The 19,321-nt window shown below is 39.2% G+C and overlaps 1 protein-coding gene across 1 annotated transcript in view; it reads left to right on the forward strand.

Annotated features, from left to right (window-relative positions):
• Window positions 1–16,512, forward strand: part of WWTR1 (WW domain containing transcription regulator 1) — a 185,504-nt gene extending 168,992 nt beyond the window's left edge. The window contains exons 4-6 of the mRNA XM_036755870.1: window positions 6,589–6,722; window positions 7,915–8,027; window positions 12,725–16,512. Of these exons, the coding sequence (XP_036611765.1) occupies window positions 6,589–6,722; window positions 7,915–8,027; window positions 12,725–12,909 (432 nt within the window). The 3' untranslated portion in view covers window positions 12,910–16,512. The remainder of the gene's footprint in view (window positions 1–6,588; window positions 6,723–7,914; window positions 8,028–12,724) is intronic.
• The last annotated feature ends 2,809 nt before the right edge of the window (window positions 16,513–19,321 follow it).

Below are 19,321 nucleotides of genomic sequence, written 5' to 3' on the forward strand. Positions count from 1 at the left end.
TCCAACCTCAGTTTTCTCATCTAGGTGGTGCAGTGGATAGAGCACTGGGCTTGGAATCAGAAAGACTCATGTTCATGAGTTCAAATCCTCAGGCACCTACTAGTTGTGTGACCCTGGGCAAATCACTTAACTCTATTTGCCTCAGTTTCCTCATCCCTAAAATAAGCTGGAGAAGGAAATGGCAAACCACTCCATATCTTTGCCAAGAAAACCCCAAAAAGGGTCACAAAGAGTTGGACACAACTGAAATGACTAAACAACAATACAACAAATCCACAGAGTTGTTATAAGACTAAATTAGATTATGTATATAGAACACTGTGTAAATGTTAATTATTGTGTTAATACCATCCATTAGGGACAGAACATAAGTTATTATGCCCATAAAGGAAACAGTGAAAAGAGAAATTTCTTTTTGGCGTTTCTTTTTCATTATTTAATTTATGAGCAGATAAGATTTTAAGTCGTGACATTTCTGAGTAAAGCAGAATCCCAATGACCAAGAATTTGAAATATGAGTTAGGATTCCTTCCATCCTATTTTCAGAGAGGATTGTTCATTAATAAGCAGCCTAGTAGACTAGTTGCTGAATTCCCTAAGTGACTATTGTGGAGTTAAATAGTTGAGAAGTTGAATAGAAAATCTCCAGCTATTACTGGATTTCAGACCTGAGCAGGCAGCCAATGTTACTACCACAGAATGTCAGAGCTAGAAAGGACCTTGGAGACCATTTAGCTTAATGCCTTCATCTGGCACACAAGATGACTAAGCATTGAGGAATACAGCTCCATGGAGGGAAGCAAGGAGAAAGGGGCAGTGCTTCCTTCCAAAAATCCATTAAGAGACCTTGTTAAATACAGTTTGCTTTAGGATTTAGGTCTTGAAAGGACTTTAGAAATCATCAAATCAAAACCCCATTTTTGAGACGAAAAAATTGAGACCTAGAAATGAGAAGTGACTTTCCCAAGGACACCTAGCTTCTGAAAGTTATGAAGGTGATGAGAAGATTTGCCACCACACCTAAAGACTAAGTCACATCTAAATAAATTGGGTAACCACTGTACCTAAGTTCTTTGAAAATGGATTTAATTTGATGATCAAAATTCCACTAATGGAAAATGACCACTCGAATAGGGTAGCAGTTTCATAAATGTATCCTAGGCTTTGCTAATGTGGGCATGCCTTCCCACAGTTCAGATCACAACTAGGCCATGGCTTTTTAATCTATGTGAGCTTTGTCTTTGTTTTCCTATAAGTCAGGTGGACAAGACTTATGAATTGTGCTGCCAGCCTTCTTGTAGTTCTATTAATATTCTATGAAAACTCATGCCCCATTCCAGTGGCCTTTCTGTTACCATGTAGCAAGAGTGAGAGACAGCTATCTCTAATCTGAACCTACATTTCCTTGGTGAGAAATTGCATGCCTTGTAAGCCTCTCCCTGTCTTATTCATGATTTTATATCACTGGAAAAATATTAGTTAAAAAAATGAACATTTCTCTAATGGAGCAGCTAGGGTTATTGAAAGTACTGAATGATTTCCCAAAGCCAATTCTCTTCCTCTTATTCTGGGCCATTTTGACACATGAAAACAAATTGAAATTGAAATTATTTAAAGAGAATCAAGTTTGTGGTTGTCATTAAATTTTAAAGCTGTATCTTGGAGAACTGTGAACATTTCATTAGGAAAAATTAAGAACTTTGGTCTATAATTCAAGCTATCAAGCAATAAGAATTGCTGTCCTAGCCCATGACCCATGCTTTTATAGGAGCAATAATCATAACTGACATGTATATGACCCTCTAAAGCTTACAAAGTACCTTATCTAACTGGAACCTCACAACAGAGAAGTGGGTACCTCAGGTATTGTTATTTTCATTTTACAGACAAGGAAATTGAAGCTCAGAAAAGTTAAGGGACTAATTCATGGTCACAGAACTGTGAAGTGCCAGAGTTAGGATTGCACCCAGGTCATCCATGCCTTTTAAGTCTAGCACTCTACCCCTTAGAGACTGGTTGGATTTTTGGAAACTGCCAAAAACCATCTGTTGTCAATGTGGTAAATACAGTGGGTGATCAAACCAAGTGTATTCAAAACAGGTTCTGCCTCCAATGTGAGACTTCTATGGGTCATGAAAGGTCCCTGAAGATACCTGCAAACATTGAGTTCTGAAACTCTTTTAATATTGGCAGCATCATGGTCAGTCAGGCAACAAACATTTATTCAGTATTTATTGTGAGTTGGGCACTGTACTAAGGGCTGGGGATGTGAAGAAAGGCAAAAGGATAGGAACTCACATTCTAGGAGACAACATGTAAATAACTAGGTATACAAGGTCTATCCGGAGTCAAGGGAAGGTAATCTCAGAAGGCAGCTAGATGGCATAGTGGATAGAGCAGTGGACAGGATCAGGAAGACTCATCTTCCTGAGTTCAAATCTGTCCTCAGACAATTACTACCTATGTGATTCTGGGCAAGTCACTTGACTCTGTTTGCCTCAGTTTCCTCAACTGTAAAAAGTAGCTGGAGAAGGAAATGGCAAACCACTTCAGTAATCTTTGCCAAGAAAACCCCAAATGGTGTCACAGCTTGAAGAAAAGGTGCTAGCAACTACATAGGGCAAGAAAGGCTCTCTGCTGAAAGTAGGATTTGTGCTGAGACTTAAAGGAAGTCAGGAGGAAGAGTTGAGGAGGCATAGGGGAAAAACCAGTGCAAAAACAGAGAGGGGGTGTCCTGTGTGAGAAGGAACAAGTATGCCAATATAGCTGGATTGCAGGAAAGGGTCTTGTCTCTGCTAGGCGACTGTTGGCGGACAGGGCCCTGGGGAAATGAGTTTAGTATTCATTAGAATATTGAGTGTAGTATCTTTAAAGAGGATAAATTGTCATTTTTGTATAAAAATGGCACTCTTGTTACTCTGTAGTCACACCTCCACTCCAAAAAGCTACATGATAAGGTTATTGACTACATTTGGCAAATCCAGTCCTTTGGATTCCATTTGAAATAAGCCATTGGGTTCAAAATCCAGGAATTCGTTGCAGACAAGCGGGAAATGTGGAGTAAACACCAAGGAAGAATGCGGAATACTGCTACAAATGCTTTCTTTCTTAGTTAATTCAGATCAGAATTTGGGGCTGAGGTTAAAAACGACTTCCAGAAAATTGTCTAGTGTTGCAACGCTGAAAAAGTGTTTGTGGTAAGCAATACCTTGCCAGCTCTGATAGACTGGCTAAGCCAGTGATTAGCACAGTGTCTGGCACACAGTAGGTGCTTAATAAGTATTTACTGATTGATAAATCAGCCTGACCGTTTCTTCAGGATGGTTGGTACTGGGGAAAGTTTCCTCCCTATTTTAGTGGGTCATCTTTGACGATCCTTGAAGGCAAGCATTCTATGTTAATAAAGGGAGCCCTCTACAGGCCAAATGTAGTATCCTCTTCAACAAGGGTATCGTTAATAAGGGTAAATAAAAGCTACTGGGAAGCTGGATTCAAGTAGATAATTGAACTTGAATATATCTTCAAAACAAAAACTTAATCTAAAGGGAACGTTATAATCAAGGTAAGAGAATGCAGAGCTATGATGGTTGATCCAGGGCACGGACTCTGTGAATCTCCCATCAAGGCTAGGTACATGAATGGAGTGAATGAATGAAAGAAAGAAAAAGCATGTATTAAGCATATGTGCCAAGCATTATGGTAAGTGCTGAGAGATAAATTCAAAACAACACTCCATGCCCTCAAGGAGCTTATATACTAATAAGGAAAGATAGCACAAATAAGGGAGAATAATGGCCAGTGAGAAGTGATTCGGAATGGGGAGTCAAAGGTTGTTGAGTGGAACCATAGGGCATGGATTGATGTGTCCTTTGCAAGAATGGTGGTATTGATGGAGATGGAAGGGATGGGGGGAGGGGAGGAATTTGGGACTGGTGATGAAGATGGCAGAAGAGCAAAGTTGTAGGGACCTCTCACCAAAGTGTAGAACTCCAGGCAGGAGCAGGAGAATTGATTTGGAGGCAGGAGGCACGGCATGAAGATGGATGGATAGCAGCTCTTCTCCTCTTTCCTCTTCTGTATACCTACCAAGTAGCATGTTATACAAAGCCACAGACCTAGACATTATAGGAAATTGGGCTGAAATGATGCTGACCTAATGGCACAGCATGAAAGTTACTTTTTTTGGTCTTTCTATTATACTGTAAACACCATGTGAGGTCAGTGACCATTCCTTTGTTCCTTGTTGTTTCTTCCCCACTACCTAACATGGTGCCCCACATGGATGGGACAGACTGGGACCTGTGATATCTTTGGTATGGGGATCTCTCAATGAAGAAGCTTCTTTTCCCAATGTATATCTGTGCCTTTGCTTGGAGCACAGAGAAGTTTGCCCAGGGTCACATAGCCAATATGCATCTGAGGTGGCACTTGAACCTAGGTCTTCTTGACCCTAAAGTCAGTTCTCTATCTACTATGCCACAGATAAAGCAGTCATTTAATAACAGAATATTAACTTGTAATTTATTTAATTCTCCATAGAAATAGATCACAGACCAGAGTTTAGATTCTTTGAGTCTTCTAGTTATCTGGATCCTGAATAAGCGGCAATATTCTCTAGCACTTTTTTGCCCAGTTTCCATACATCCCTCTCTTGTCAGCTTTTATTATGAAAAATCAGTGTCTGAAAGACTCAATTAATGAGGATCCCATTGCCCACAGGAATGATAAAGTGAATGCTCTTAGAGAGAAGTCATTTACAGCAGGCAATTGCAACAAACTCTAGCTATATGGAAACCACTCTGTAATAAGGACATTGTCATTCTGGCATATATCATTTGTGGTATAACCATGTTTGACCACAACATGAAATAGTCTTAAAATAGGCTGACTTTGAGCTGTAATAACAATGATTTCAGGATGTAAGGTAGTATCGATTGAGGAAAATCTGTAGACGAGAGATAAAAATAGGCTCTCTTAAGCTGGGTTTGGTAAACCAATAATACTTTCCCCTGTTCACTAGAAAAATGCATTTATAGTGTTCTTTTGACTTTTGGATGCTAGGTGGCACAAAATACGGTGTTGGACCCAGTCAGGGAGACAAGTTCAAATCTGGCCTCACACTCTTATTACTTGTGTGACCCTGGACAAGTTATTTAACTTTTGCTTTCCTCAGTTTTCTCATCTGTAAAATGATGATAATTACAGCACCTACTTCCCAGGGTTGTGGTGTGGATAGAATGAGATATTTATACAGCTCTTTGTAAATCGCAAAGCACTATGTAAATGCTGCTGCTGCTACTTCTGCTCCTACTATCCCTGCTATTTTAGAATTGGCAGGCAACCACATGATTTTAACGTTCTTTTACTTTTGTTAAGATGGTGTCATAGCATTTCAGAGCTAAAAAGGGACTTGGCACCATCACACTGAACACCCTATTTTTATGGAACTGAGATCCAGAGGCATTAAACCATTTGCCCATACTTCCTCAGTTTCCTTATCTGTAAAATGGGGATAATAATAGTACTTTATAAACAATAAAGCACCATATGAATGCTATTGCTACCGATGCTGTAGAATTTACACATAACCACATGATTTTGAGATCCTGTCACTCTTGTAAAAATGGTGTCATAGCATTTCAGAGCTGGAAGGGACTTGAGGCTGTCAAGTCAAACCTCCTGTTTTTATGGATGAGGGAACTGAGACCCAGAGAGGTTAAACAACTTGTTTCTAGCCAGCAGGGAACTGGGACTAGAACCCAGATTGTCAATTTCTTAGTCTATCACTTACTGTCCCTGTACATCACTTAACATTTCCTGGAATACAGACCCTTTCTTTGGCTTCTGTAACTCTTTCTCCATAAGAGAACAGTGTAGCTCAATGGTACTACTTTTATGATGGTTATATGTGGCCTCTAAATTCCCCCCAAAGTGTAACAGGAAGCAGGATTTCCAGCTGGGTCTTCATTATGCCCATTCAATACTTTTAATTTAAAAATCAGTCATTGATTTTTTTTTTTGGTGACCTAATGGTGATGTTTTGATGTCATAAAACACAGACATAGCCATTAAGGTAACTCTGTCATGAATTAAAAGTTTTACTGGCTTGTAAATAGCATGGACAAAAGGGAAATAGCTTTCAATCCAATCTAATCCTATTCAATTTAATGAACAGTTCTTACTATATGCTAGAGATAGAGACAAAAGAAAAAAGAAAACCCAATCACTTTTGCCTTCAAGGAATTATGCCTACTACTTAGAATGGAACTTTGATTTGGATTCGATCTGTAAAGCCATCTCTAGAAAGGGCCTTGGAGTTCTGACATGCAAATACTTGACACATGAGGGCAGAGGTCCAGCCACTGCTGCTTGTGTGACTATGGGTAGGTGACTTGGGCCTGGGTTTGCATCTATACCGCCTTTATGGAAGGATTGTTGAGAAGTAATACAAATGATTATGAATCCCGAAGCAAGGGGAAGAAACAGCTTTCTCCCTGCTTGGTTGGAACCAATTATATAGTACATTGGGCTGTCTTGTCAGGGAAAATGGCTAACTCATTTCCTCCACTGACTTTCACCTTTGTGCAGGAAGCCGCTCTATGTCGACAACTTCCCATGGAATCAGAGACAATGGCCTCTGTTCAGGCTGCTGGGAACACACCTGCCATGGCCCAGGAAATCAGACCAATAACAAATAACAGTTCGGATCCTTTTCTCAATGGGTAAAGTCTCTTTTCTTTTTGAGCCTACTTGGTTGGGGAGGAGGGAAGTTCACTTCCATTTAAGTTTCACATTCATGTTAGTTACAGGATGTGAACAAATGGTCAGACCTTCCATCATAGGGTCAAGACCATGAGAATAGAAGAGTTCTTACATTTTCAATGGAGGGAATATTGCTATATATTTGTTGAATTTTCTTGTGAACTTGCTGTATTCTTTCCTCCACGCTCCCTGCCCCCGTCCCCACCAAATATAAGCTGAGATTAAAATATTTTTTTTTGGTCTTCCTATTTTCAATGACTTTCATGTGGCATACACTCAATATATCTGTTGAATTGAGCAGGAAAATGGAATCATAACCATGCCAATGAATAGAGCCTGTAACCAAGAAGACAACAGCATGTTATATTACATGCAAACTATAAGACCATTGGGAAATGATGAAAGAGAAAGGCAGAGTTGAAAAGAAAGGGTCATTTTAAAAATATAGCACTGTCTATTGACTAGTTGGCCCTGAAAATCTTTTAGAACTCTTGAGATTCTGTGATTCCTTTTCAACTACAAACATAGGTCACGTTTGACCTATTTCTCACTTAATTTTTTTGTTTGCCTTGTTGTCTCCTTTTACCAAATATTAATAACTTTTATAGAGAAATTGAAACAATAGTAAACAGTGAAGTAGTGGGGCAGCTAGGTGGAGCAGTGAGTAGAGCACTGGCCCTGGAGTCAGGAGGACCTGAATTCAAATTCGACCTCAGACATTTGACACATTTACTAGCTGTGTGACCTTGGACAAGTCACTTAACCCTAATTTTCCTGACAAAAACAAAACAAAAAAAAAACAGTGAAGTAGTAAAGGCTAAAAAATGTAAGAACTTTTTTTCAAGGTTCAAGTTATATTGAAATGAAAAGGAACAAATTTGTACATAAAATAGAACAAGAATTAGTATAAATGACCAATTTTTCTTATCCCTTGAGAAAGGCCCTTCCATTTACTTATTGCTTATTTGATATTATAAATTTGGGGACTTGACCTTGAACTGGAAAAGGAGAAACATGGGCTAAAAGTCAGGCACAGTGACTTTTAGACTGGTTCATGAAACTCCAATTGTGTTCTTTTGCTCTCCTGTATTCGGCATTGAGGTTCCATCCAGGGGAATGACACTGAGGTGTTGTCCATGTTTTCATTTGTAGTGGGCCGTACCATTCCAGGGAGCAGAGCACAGACAGTGGCCTAGGCTTAGGATGCTACAGCATCCCAACAACTCCTGAAGATTTCCTCGGAAACGTAGATGAGATGGACACAGGTAGGAAGGAGAAGATCGTTCTTTAAAGCCTTTCCACCATAAGGTTTATTGCCGGTCTTGGAAATTTTTAAGTTTCTATGTTGTGCTTTTTCATATGTCTGTAACACGTCATGCTTCCAAGATAGGGATGGGTTATGAAACATATCAGTGTCTTTTAGGACAAGCACAAGAGGACTCAAAAAGCAACAGTAAGTGATAGTTTAATAATATAGATGCATGCAAATGACGTATTTGTTTCTATTATAGTCCTGATTTTGATTTCCATACTGCCAAGACTTAAAATTTCAGCACAGTTCATGTTCCCTCCACCAACATACTGTGTCTCTTTTATTAAGCTTAGTAGATAAGTCTCTAAGAGTTTTTGTGACACTCTTCAGGCCAACCTGAGCCACTCTGGTCTATAGATAACAGATATGTAGACTAACACTAGGACAATCCTGAAATCTTCTCTAGGCCAGCAAAACCCTGTGCAGACCCTGGAGAAGTCAATGCCATATTCTCACCATGATGGGCCTTCATAGTAGGGTTTTAGTGGTGGTTGGAATGGACAGCCAGCCTATTTCCCTACATGCCTATGCACAGTTTGTGAAGCTAAAAACTTCTTTATTGAATGTGGAGTAAAACTTTTGTTAATAGGGAAGGAGAATGCATGACACTAGACTGTGCCAAAGCTAGTCCATCTTGGAGGCTGTTGCTACCATAATACCTATCCCCTGCCCAAACTGAAATTATGTTGTCAAACCCAGCTTGCCCCAAACCACCAAGATCTTTCACTTGTTTCCACCCAAAGAAAGCATTTGCTAAATGTGCTTAATGAATTACTCTGTGACTGTGGGTAACATGGAGACTTTTGAAAGAGACTCTTATGGTCAAGGCAATATGGAAAATATTTGTGCATCTCAGAACAGGCCATCTGGAGCATAGAGTTCCAGAGCCAAGTGAAAGTCTTGAGGAACTAGAATTCTCTGCTTGAGCCTGGTAAACATCTCGGTGGGCAAAATAAAGAAGGGAAGAAGAGCTTGCTCGATTTATTTGGGCTGGCTTTCTGGAAGCCAAGTGACATTTTTTTGAGATCTGGTTTCCCGAAGTCTGTTATGCATTTGGAAGTGGTGGTAAATGTTTGGAGATGATACTGACTTAACTCTGGTTCAAATGAACTTCACTCAATGCCTCAGATTTCAGTTCATCAGGATAAATCTATAGGATTTGGGTTGGGTAAACTATGAGGGCTTTAAGACTGATGTTACATTTATTTGGAGAGCATACGGGTGGAGATGATCTGATGCAATTCATTAAGCACCTGTTGTCTTCTAGGCACTGTGTAAGGCACTAGGGCTGCAACAAGGAAAAGGGAACAGTTCCTGCTCCCAAGGAGCTGGCATTTTAGTGCTTCATCTACCAAGGCATCCTAATGAAAAATTACTTGAATGAAAATCTGATTTGCTTTGAGCTGCACACACAGTGCAGACAGTTCTTACTTCTAGTCAGCTCACATGTCACCTCCTAAAAATGACTTTTTTGGCTCAAAGGACAGAGTGCCAAGCCTGAAGTCAGAAAGACTCATCTTCTTGAGTTCAAATCTGGCTTCAGACACTTACTAGCTGTATGACTCTGGGCAAGTCACTTAACCCTGTTTACCTCAGTTTTATCACCTGTAAAATGAGCTGGAGAAGGAAATAGCAAACTGCTCCAGCATCTTTGCCAACAAAACCTCATGGCCAGCATTGGTGTGCCATGGTCCATGGGCTCACAAAGAGTCGGACATGACTGAATAATAGCTAGTAGCAGGAAGATTACAAAATCCCACTTTGGAGACGGTGTTTCAGCTGAACTTTGAAGGAAACTAGAACTTTTAAAAGGTAGAGATGGGGACAGAGAGAGAGAGAGCGATGTTCCAGCGATGGAAGGTGGCCTTCATAAAGGCACAGAAATGATAGCGGGAATATCTTGTATGACGAAAGGCAGGGAGGCCAATCTGGCTGAAGTGTGTGAATTGGAGTAATGTTAATTGGAGTAAATTCCAAGGCTGGAAAGGCCAATTAAAGCCCAATTAAGGAGGACCATGCTTGCCAGATGAAAGAGTTTGTATTTGATCCTAGGGAAGCCCCTGGAATTTGTTAGGCAGGGAGGGGGCCTATATAGCCAACCTGGTATTTTAGGAAAGTCACTTTAGCAGCTTGGTGGCTGATAAAAATTGGAAAGGAGAAGGACTTGAGGCAGGGGTGGCAATTAGGAGACCAGTGTAATGGCAGAGACGTGAAATGATGAATGTCAAAATAAAGATGTCAATAAAAGAAGAGATGAGACCTACAAGTGTCACTCAGGCTTGTTTAATGTTTGCCAAGTATCTCTGGCCTTCCACTCCATTAGCACCAAAAATAATGTTTTTCACTCTCAGAGCCTTCCTATTTTGGAATGGAGATGGTTTTTCTCCTTGATACTGACCGATTTTTCCTCCCATGTCCAAAAGTGAACAAAGAAAGTCTGATTAAAATGAATTCTCTGAACATGTTTGTTAGGATAGACCCTTTCCCTATGCTCATCAAGGAAACTAGATTTCTTTTGGGTAGCCAAATATATACTTGTATAAGTTTCTTCTTTTTTTCCTAGGTATATATAGCATATTTCATTAGGGTCTTCCTGCAGGGAATTTTTTTAAAAAAGGTAACATTTGTTGAATATGCTATCATAAAGGACATTTTAATTCATTAAATAAGCTAACTATAAACATTTTTTAAAATTGTTAATTCATACTAGCTGTGTGACCCTGGGCAAATCACTTAACCCAGATTGCCTCAAAAAAAATTATGAGTTAAACTTGACTTTAAAAATATAAACTTTGCAAAGTTCTCTTTTTAGTCAAATCCCTAACTTTGCCCTAAAAGCCCCACTAACACCCAATTGACTAAGCCCTCTGTTTATTTCTTAATCCAGTAGATAGAATACTGGGTTTGGAGTCCAGAAGGTCTGTGCTTTGGTTTCCTTATCAGTAGCATGATAGCTTCTAAGGTCTTTCCTTGTTTTAAATCGATGTTCCAGTAAACTCTAATTCCATTAGAAGCTGAGGGGATTGTGAAATACCTCTAGAGGGAGCATTTGAGCTGAGCAAGCATTTCAGCCTTCTGTTCTTAGCTAAGAAAGCATCTTTGCAGTTGAACTTTTCTCCCCTAGCCACAACATGAAAACTCCAGCAATGGAGGTTAAGCTCGAGGCACAGAAATACATCCTTTTAAAGAGTAAAATCCTATCTTTTTGGCCTTCCTTGCCCATCCTAAACAGGGTTAGTGGGCCTGGATAGAGTAAAACAAAACAGAGAAATCTAAGGGGAAAGGATCGGGGAACCAATTTTTCCCTGACTCATCTGTACTGGCTGGGAGTCCCCTGATGGCTAGAAAGAGGAAGGCACACAGCTCCCCTGGCCCTGGCAGGAACATCATGAAGCAGAAGTGCCATAGAAGGGGCAAGGCAACACCTCTGAAAGAGTCTAGAAGGGAGGGATGGAGGCTTCACAGGATACTGGGTGACAGAGTCATTTGGGTACACCTTCATCTTCCAGAATCTTGCAGAAGTGGCAGATGGAAAATGGTGGAGGGGAAATGAAATGGGAAGGGGAGGAAGGAAGCAAGGGTGGTGTTGGCAGTAGTCACAGCCCTCAGAGGTCCTCAGAGACCAAGAAAATGAGGGTCCTTGGCACTTATTAAGAGGTGTATCTGAGAACCTTGCCACATTTTTCACTTAAAAAAAAAAAGGTTGTTGACTTGACTTCTTATATTCAATGACCTCTCTCCCATCCTTAACTTTTTAAGGATGATGTGCCAGGAGGAAATTTTGTCACTATTGAGAGAAAAAGATGAATGGTAGACACAGGGCTGATACCCACTGGCATTTATTATGTCATGCCCTTGGGGTCTCTCTTGATCCACTCATCCATTTAGGGCTCTTAGTGTCTCTTGAGATATATTTCACACAAAATTGATATGGACACTCTGGAGCTCTTGCGCACAACGCTGATGGTCTGGTTTTAGTGTGATGCAGTAGATAATATTTGCTCTATTAATATAAGGTATTCAACAATCATTGAATAAATATTTACTTTGTACAGGATGCGTTGGTAGGTCCTGGGAACATGAAGACAAATCATAGACTGAGGGCTGGGAGGACCTTGGGGGACTGTTATTCCAATGCCTTTTTTTTTCAGATGAGTAAACTGAGGCCCAGAGATGTTAAATTAAACACTGTGTCATATAGATTGATGGAGACAGAGTCAGGATTTGAACCCAGATCCTCGAGACACCAAAGCCAGTCCTCTTCCCATTGTACTCCACTCTACACCCTTAAGAAGCTTAACTACTTTTGGGGGGAATGATAATAATAATGTCTGACATTTACGTCGCTCTTTTCATGTTCATTTTCCTTTTTGAGCCTCCCAACAACCATATGAGGTAGTTACTCTTGGTTATTATTACGTTCATTTTAAAGTCAAGAAATTAAGGCTTGCAGGAAGTGACTTGCCCAAGGCTGCACAGTTAGGACATCTCCAAGGTGAGATTAGAACCCAGATCTTACTGACTCCAAGTCTTCAGCTCTCCATGATAAAAAGGTGCCAATAAAGCTCGAGTGAAAATTGGACTTAAGTTTTTATTCAACTTTGTTCTCCAGGAATCTTTGCTGTTGTTGACAATTGCTTTCTCTCATAGGGGAAAATGTAGGACAGACACCGATGACTCTAACCGCCCAGCAGACCCGTTTTCCTGACTTCCTTGACTGTCTTCCTGGAACAAATGTTGATCTTGGGACTTTGGAGTCAGACGACTTGATCCCGATCTTCAACGATGTGGAGTCTGTCCTCAACAAAAATGAGCCCTTCCTGACCTGGCTGTAATCTGAGCTCTTGGCTTTGGCCTAGCCCACCCCCCACATCTGCCGTTTCCTTCTCCTCTGTGGAAAAGAGATGGAGCCCAGAAAGTACTCAAGATTTCCAATGACTCTTTTACATCCATGTGGTCAATTGAAATTGTTGTCTGGATTTGATTGACAAGAACTTAAGTATAAACATATAAATGTCTGTTTTCTCTTTACTTTGTAACTCTGTTTGCTACAGCATACTGGCTGAGGCATGCCTGTAGCCCAGATTTCAGGGAGAGATTGAAGAATTGTTTCGCCTTTTCTCTCTTTTCATTGGCCCATGAAGAAGCTTGTGGGTATTAGTTTAAACTAGAAGCTGAGAAACAAGGAAAAAAAATAGAGTTTGATGTGACAGCTTCAGCCAGCATCCCTGCACCAGATTAGTCCTAAAGTGCAGGTCAGTAGCTATATTTATATGACAATATTACCCAGTGCTTTACAAAAGTAAAAAATAAAATTCTATTTAACTTGAGCTTCCAAGAAAGCATTGTATTTGTTAGTCAAATAGTACTGTATGGAATGCAGAGTAGCTTTGAATCCATGCTGGCTATGATAATAATAATGATTATTATCCTATATTTGCAGAGGCACAGACAGTACTGTTATAGTTTATCCTCCAGTATATTACTGTGTAGTTTCCAGATAATGAACAATTCCAATTTCAAAAGTAGCAGATTGTCTAAAACATTTTATTCTAAAGATGCCATAAAAGAGACCACATCGGTACTAACCATCACCACCGCTAGAAAAACAAACCAGTGGAATGAAATGACATGCAATTATAATAAAATGCAACTCAGATTTTGATGTTTATTTTTATTAAGCACTCACTGTAATTTTGTTACTGATTATAATTTGCAACAGATTTTTGTTTTGTTTTGTTTTTTGGATACATCTGTGGGCAACTGCTTTTTTGATTTTGGGAGATTAATCCTAAAATATATCAGGGTAGGAAAGTGTGGCACAATTTACAACATGACGATAGAATACCCAGTTGCCTCTTTTTCTTTTTTATAAGCCTTGTTGGTCTTGTCGCCAAGACAATAACTAATTGAAACAGACAGTATCGATGAAACTGTAATCGGGTAACAACCGATCACTGAATGACCTGTAAACAAAGGCCTGCTTTATGGGGAGGGTACATGGTGGAGGCAAATGTTTCTGAATTCAAACTATTCCCTGTCCGCTAATTCTATCCAAACCTTTTTGCTTGCTACCATTGGTATAAAAGGCATGATATCACATATACTCGATACCTCTTCATGTAATCAAGAGAAATTTCTTTTTGCGATGTTTAGGACCGAGAGTGCATAAAGCATAGCTAGCATTCAGTGCCCCAAATATGCCAATGACGTCCTCAAATGTTTTAATATTTTTTCAACTGTCATTATTTATAATCTATGAATTCAATCTGTTTTTTTTTAAAAATTAACAAAATGCATTACTTTTAAAAGGCATTATTATTAATTCCAGTCTCTGAGCTAGGACTTTTCAGGTGCTAGCAAAGAAAGGAGGCTGATCACTCATTTAAGTGTTTTTTTTCATTGTTATTGTTGTTGAGGGTCTGTTAATTCAGATTCTTTTTTATGTATTAGAAGATACAAGAAGTACAGACTATCTTTTATCTTGTTGGGAAGAAAGCAGGTGAAAAGGTCAGAGTTCAAGTAGTAATGTCATGGAAAAAATATGAAAGGTTGAAAGTCAGGAAAAGGATAGGGATAGACATGTAATCATGCCCCAGAGGTGAGAAGAACTTCTATGTGATAGGTGCCCAAATAGAAAGTATCAACAGAGTTTTATGAAAATGGTTTTCTATGATAACTTTTATACCAAAAGATTATTCCATTCTATTTTTTTAAACTACTTTGGTGCACTTTACATTGGAGAGAAAGACAAAAGAGGGAATGAAAAAGATGAGGAAACTACTGTTACTTCCAAAACAAACTTCTTTTTCCTAAATAAATAGTAGAGTTGGGTTATTTTGCTCCCTCCCTCCCCCTGCATGTTTGTCTGATGATCTTCATCCTTTCCTTTCTAATCTCTGTCTTCCCTTTCCCAACACCCCCTTCCTTTTCTTCATTATTTTCTTCACTCTCTGTCCCACTTTTTTCTTCCCATACCCAAGGAGTGGGGGAGGAGGGGCAAAGAGAGCAGCTAGATGGGAATGTTTCTTTCTCCACCAAATTGAAGGGAGCACTGATTTTTTTTCCTCTTTTGCTAGAAATAATTGAAAAAGAGGGCAATAATCTTTTTGAAAGAACAAGGGACCTAACAAGGCTAAGCAGTGTTACTGTATTTTTTTAAAGTTTTTTTTTCTCTTTAAAACTTGCTTTCAGGTTATCAAATTAAATCTGAAATAGCTATCCCTCATTGCCTTTTTAAAAAAATACATGATTAGCACATTGGGGATTTACAGAGTCTATTTTCAGAAATGAATTTTCTAGTATGCTGTAGTTGGAATTATTAAATATTAGGTGAATTTTTCTTTTCTTTTCTTTTCTTTTTTTTAAGAAAAACTAGTTGAGCATTTATTATTAAGGAAATTACATTTTTCCCCAAAATAAAGCAAAGCATTGATCAATACTGTATTATCACTTGAATAAAGCCAAGTAGAGTGTTTTTTTTAATGGCATGTAAAAAATAGAACATTGTTTCGAAAGGAAAAAAAAAGAAAGGAAGGAAGGAAAGAAAGAAGAAAGAAAAAAATAAAGTTAGAAAACTTGAAGCAGTAGCAGCTTTTATATGCATAGTTTCAGATGACTATCATCATAGACCTCCCGCCAAATTAAACTGAAGGTGCTATCTTACAAGTTTTTGTTAGATTTTAAAGCAGCTGCCAGAATGCCAGTTCTTTTTAGTTTGAAATGACAATGATGAGATAAAAGAAAATTCCGCATTGCAAGCAATTAATTTTGGCATGGGAAAGATATATTTTAAAGTGTATTCCTTCTCATGCTTTTTTCTGACTTAAAAGATATTTGAATTGAATTTTTGGACAAAATCTTCACGTTTGTAATTCCACTGATGCAGTGATTTTCAGACAGTGTCTCACTGCATTATTTAATGATGTGAAATGCATTTTTTTTTTTTACAATTTTCATGATGTACAGGAAGTACACAGAGTGAATATGCCAAAGCACCCAGGCACACAGTTGACCCTTGCCGGGTAGGACAGTTCTACATCAGTGTTGGTGGCATGGAACAAACAGGAGGGAAATTGTCTATTGTAGCTTTTATTCTGGTAATACTCTTAGAATGTAGTTCTCAGAAGAAGCATGACTTGATGACACAATGCTGTTTGTAAGACATCGTACACTAATTTTAAATGGGAAAAATGGGTGATCGACAAAGACTGTTTGCTAATACACTACATCCATTTATGTTCTAGTGCCTTAATTTTTTAATTTACTCCTACATTTTTGTTATATGACATATGTGTGAGTGTTTATTTTTAATTTAGATGGCTACGCATACAAAATGTATGCAGTCAAACCAATCAGATCAAACCATTGTACCCAGAGTTTGGTACTGGTTTTTTTCTCTGATCCTGTACAAGAAAAATAAATATAATTAAATTTCAGCTCATGGTCTTTGCTTTTTTTTTTTTTTTTTCAGTCTTTTGTGTTGTTCCTTTCACTGGAAAGCTTTACGTTTTAGCCAAAAGAGGATTATATAACACCTTTTGGAAGAAAAGAAAAAAAAAATCCTGTACACAAACATTTTCTTCAGTTTCATGCCTGGAGCTCAGGAGCATAAATATTTGTTTGTAGAATTCTGGTTTTCATTTTATTTCAGATTTTTGAGGACATATGTTACCATATCACTGTCTCTTATGTAACTGTACGTTAGAGAGATGCAGGGTTTGCTCACTACACCAAACTCGTCAGAGGCCCACCCTTTCAAAGCTGTTGGCCTGTTTTCCTTACAGTACCAGGGCCAATATTTTGGACCTATTCTTTCATTACCAAGTCAGGATGAATAATGCTTCAGATACTCACATCTAGTACTGTCCTGCAACAGCAAATTTCCTCTTTTTTTTTTTTTTTTTTTTTTTGGTTTCGGTGGCTCATGGCCACCATCTTTATGGCTGTAGAATGATAGAATTTCAAAGCTGGAATTCAATTCAACAAGCATTTGAACCAATTCAATAAGTGCCTGCCATGTGTCAAACCCTGTGTTTGGTACTGGAGACGTAAAGAGAAACAGGAAACAGCCACTTCTGGGAGCTTACTTCGTATTGGGGAGAAGCAACATATAAATACAAAGTATTGACAAGTTAAAATGCAAAGTAATTTTAGGGATTTGGTGGGGGAAGAATCATGAAAGAAGAGCATTAAGAGACCTCAGCCTCCATTTAGACTAACCTCTAACTGAAGAAGACTTGTCTCTGCAGACAGTAGTCTTGCCTTTGTCCAAAGGCCCCCAATGAGGGAAGATACACTAACTGCTGAGGCATCTCCTTCTATTTGGGGAACGTATTAAGAACTATTCTACATACCCCTGTAATTGCTAGCCCATCATCACATAAATGCAAGAATTCCCAATATATGGAATACTGCATAAAAAAACTTGATGAATGTTGGTCTGTGTACTGCACCGATATCTTAGAGCAAGGGTGGAGAACCTACAGCCATAAGGCCACATATGGCCCTCTAAGTCCTCAAGTGCAGCCCTTTGACTAAATCCAAACTCAGCTCTTTGACTGAATCCAAATTTCACAGAACAAATCCTCTTGTTAAGGGGATTTGATTCAATCAAAATTAGCTCTCAGGAGCTAATGACTCAATGTAGGAACCGTGAGCCCCTGAGCTCTGGGACACTTCCATAATTATATTTTGCAGAGACAAGCCAAGGACATGGTAGCATGCAGCTATCTTTATGTGTACAGACCCCCAAAATTCACAAAGTTAGACATGGGGTGAGTTAGACTGATTCTAACTTGTCTCCTGTCCCTGCCATGTCAACTAGCTTCAGTGCCCGAGACTCTCTGAGCAAAAGTCACATTTCTCTTTCTGCTGTACCAGAATCCCGGAAGTAAAGAATCCTATGAAGTATTATTGATATACATCTGAGGTAGAACCTTTTCTTTCCTCGCATAGACACTTATTTATCACAAAATAGTTCTTTCAGAAATGCATTTTCCATTAAAAGTGGGAAAAATACAGACTAGAAAATGTGATTATATCCTCTTTTCAAATTCTCTCTCCAGACCAATATAGTATTAATTAAGGGATTACTTCTATATTCCTCCCAGATCCTTTGCCATTTTAGGAGTATATCTAGGGAATTTATTACATCATTTCCCACCCAGCTGTTCTGGATTTTATGGTCTCCAATGTTTATAGTCTCATCAGTGTTCAGGATGAAATCAAATATGAAACTCTTATCTTCTCAGTACCCACCATCCCTAGAGCCTTTTTCTCACTCTCATTGGAGAGGGTGGGGGGGGTGGACATTTGGGAATTCCTCTCAGATCCCCTACCATTTAAGGAGGGTGCCAAGGGAATTCACACCATCATTTCCCCACCTGGCTGTAGCTATCCTGGACCTCCTGATCTCCAGAACTTACCCTGCAAGATGAAATCACCTCTGTAACTCAGCCTCCTCAGGACATTTCCCCACCATGGTTGAACTTCATCATGCCCCTGCACTGGTATCTCCAACTCCTTTTTCAGCTTCTTTTAATGTGTTGTCTTTCCACATTAGATTGTGAGATCCTTGAGGACAAGGACTGTCTTATGCCTTTCTTTGTATCTCTAGCACTTACCACACTGCCTGGCACATAGTTGGTGCTTAATAAACATTTACTGACTCTTACTCTCATTCTGACAGTATTAACCAAGGGAGTGCTTTAGTTATTAGGAAGATTTCCCACCTTCTCTCTGGTCAAATTTGCCTCTTGGCAATTTTGATGCATTGTTCCTCCTGGCTGCTTTCTGGAGCCAGAAGAACAACTCTAATTCATGGCTCTCCCCTTTGTGAGCACTTGCCCCCTGCCTCCTCTCCCCCCACCCCCACCAAGGTTTCTCTTCTCCAGGCTAAACAACCCCAATTTCCTCACATAATCATCTGGGTTACCCTCACCTAAACACTTCCTTAAACATGGCAACAGAGCTGAACACAAAAATGGGCTGTCACCTACTTCCTGGAAACTATTCTACTCTTAATGAAGCCTTATCAGATTAGGTTTCTTATCTGCCTTCTCACACCATTGATTCATAAGTAGCTTGCAGGTCACTAAACCCTCCTGGGTATCACCAAGGTACCATGATCTTTCCCAGGAGCCTTAGGCTAAGGGATGGAAAGAACAATTTTTTATGGATGGAAAGAAAAAAAATAATCCACACCCCTTAATATGAAACATGGCATAAGTCTTTTGAAAATCAACA

The sequence above is a fragment of the Trichosurus vulpecula genome, chromosome 4 (assembly GCF_011100635.1).
Source record: "Trichosurus vulpecula isolate mTriVul1 chromosome 4, mTriVul1.pri, whole genome shotgun sequence".
Lineage (NCBI taxonomy): Eukaryota > Metazoa > Chordata > Mammalia > Diprotodontia > Phalangeridae > Trichosurus > Trichosurus vulpecula.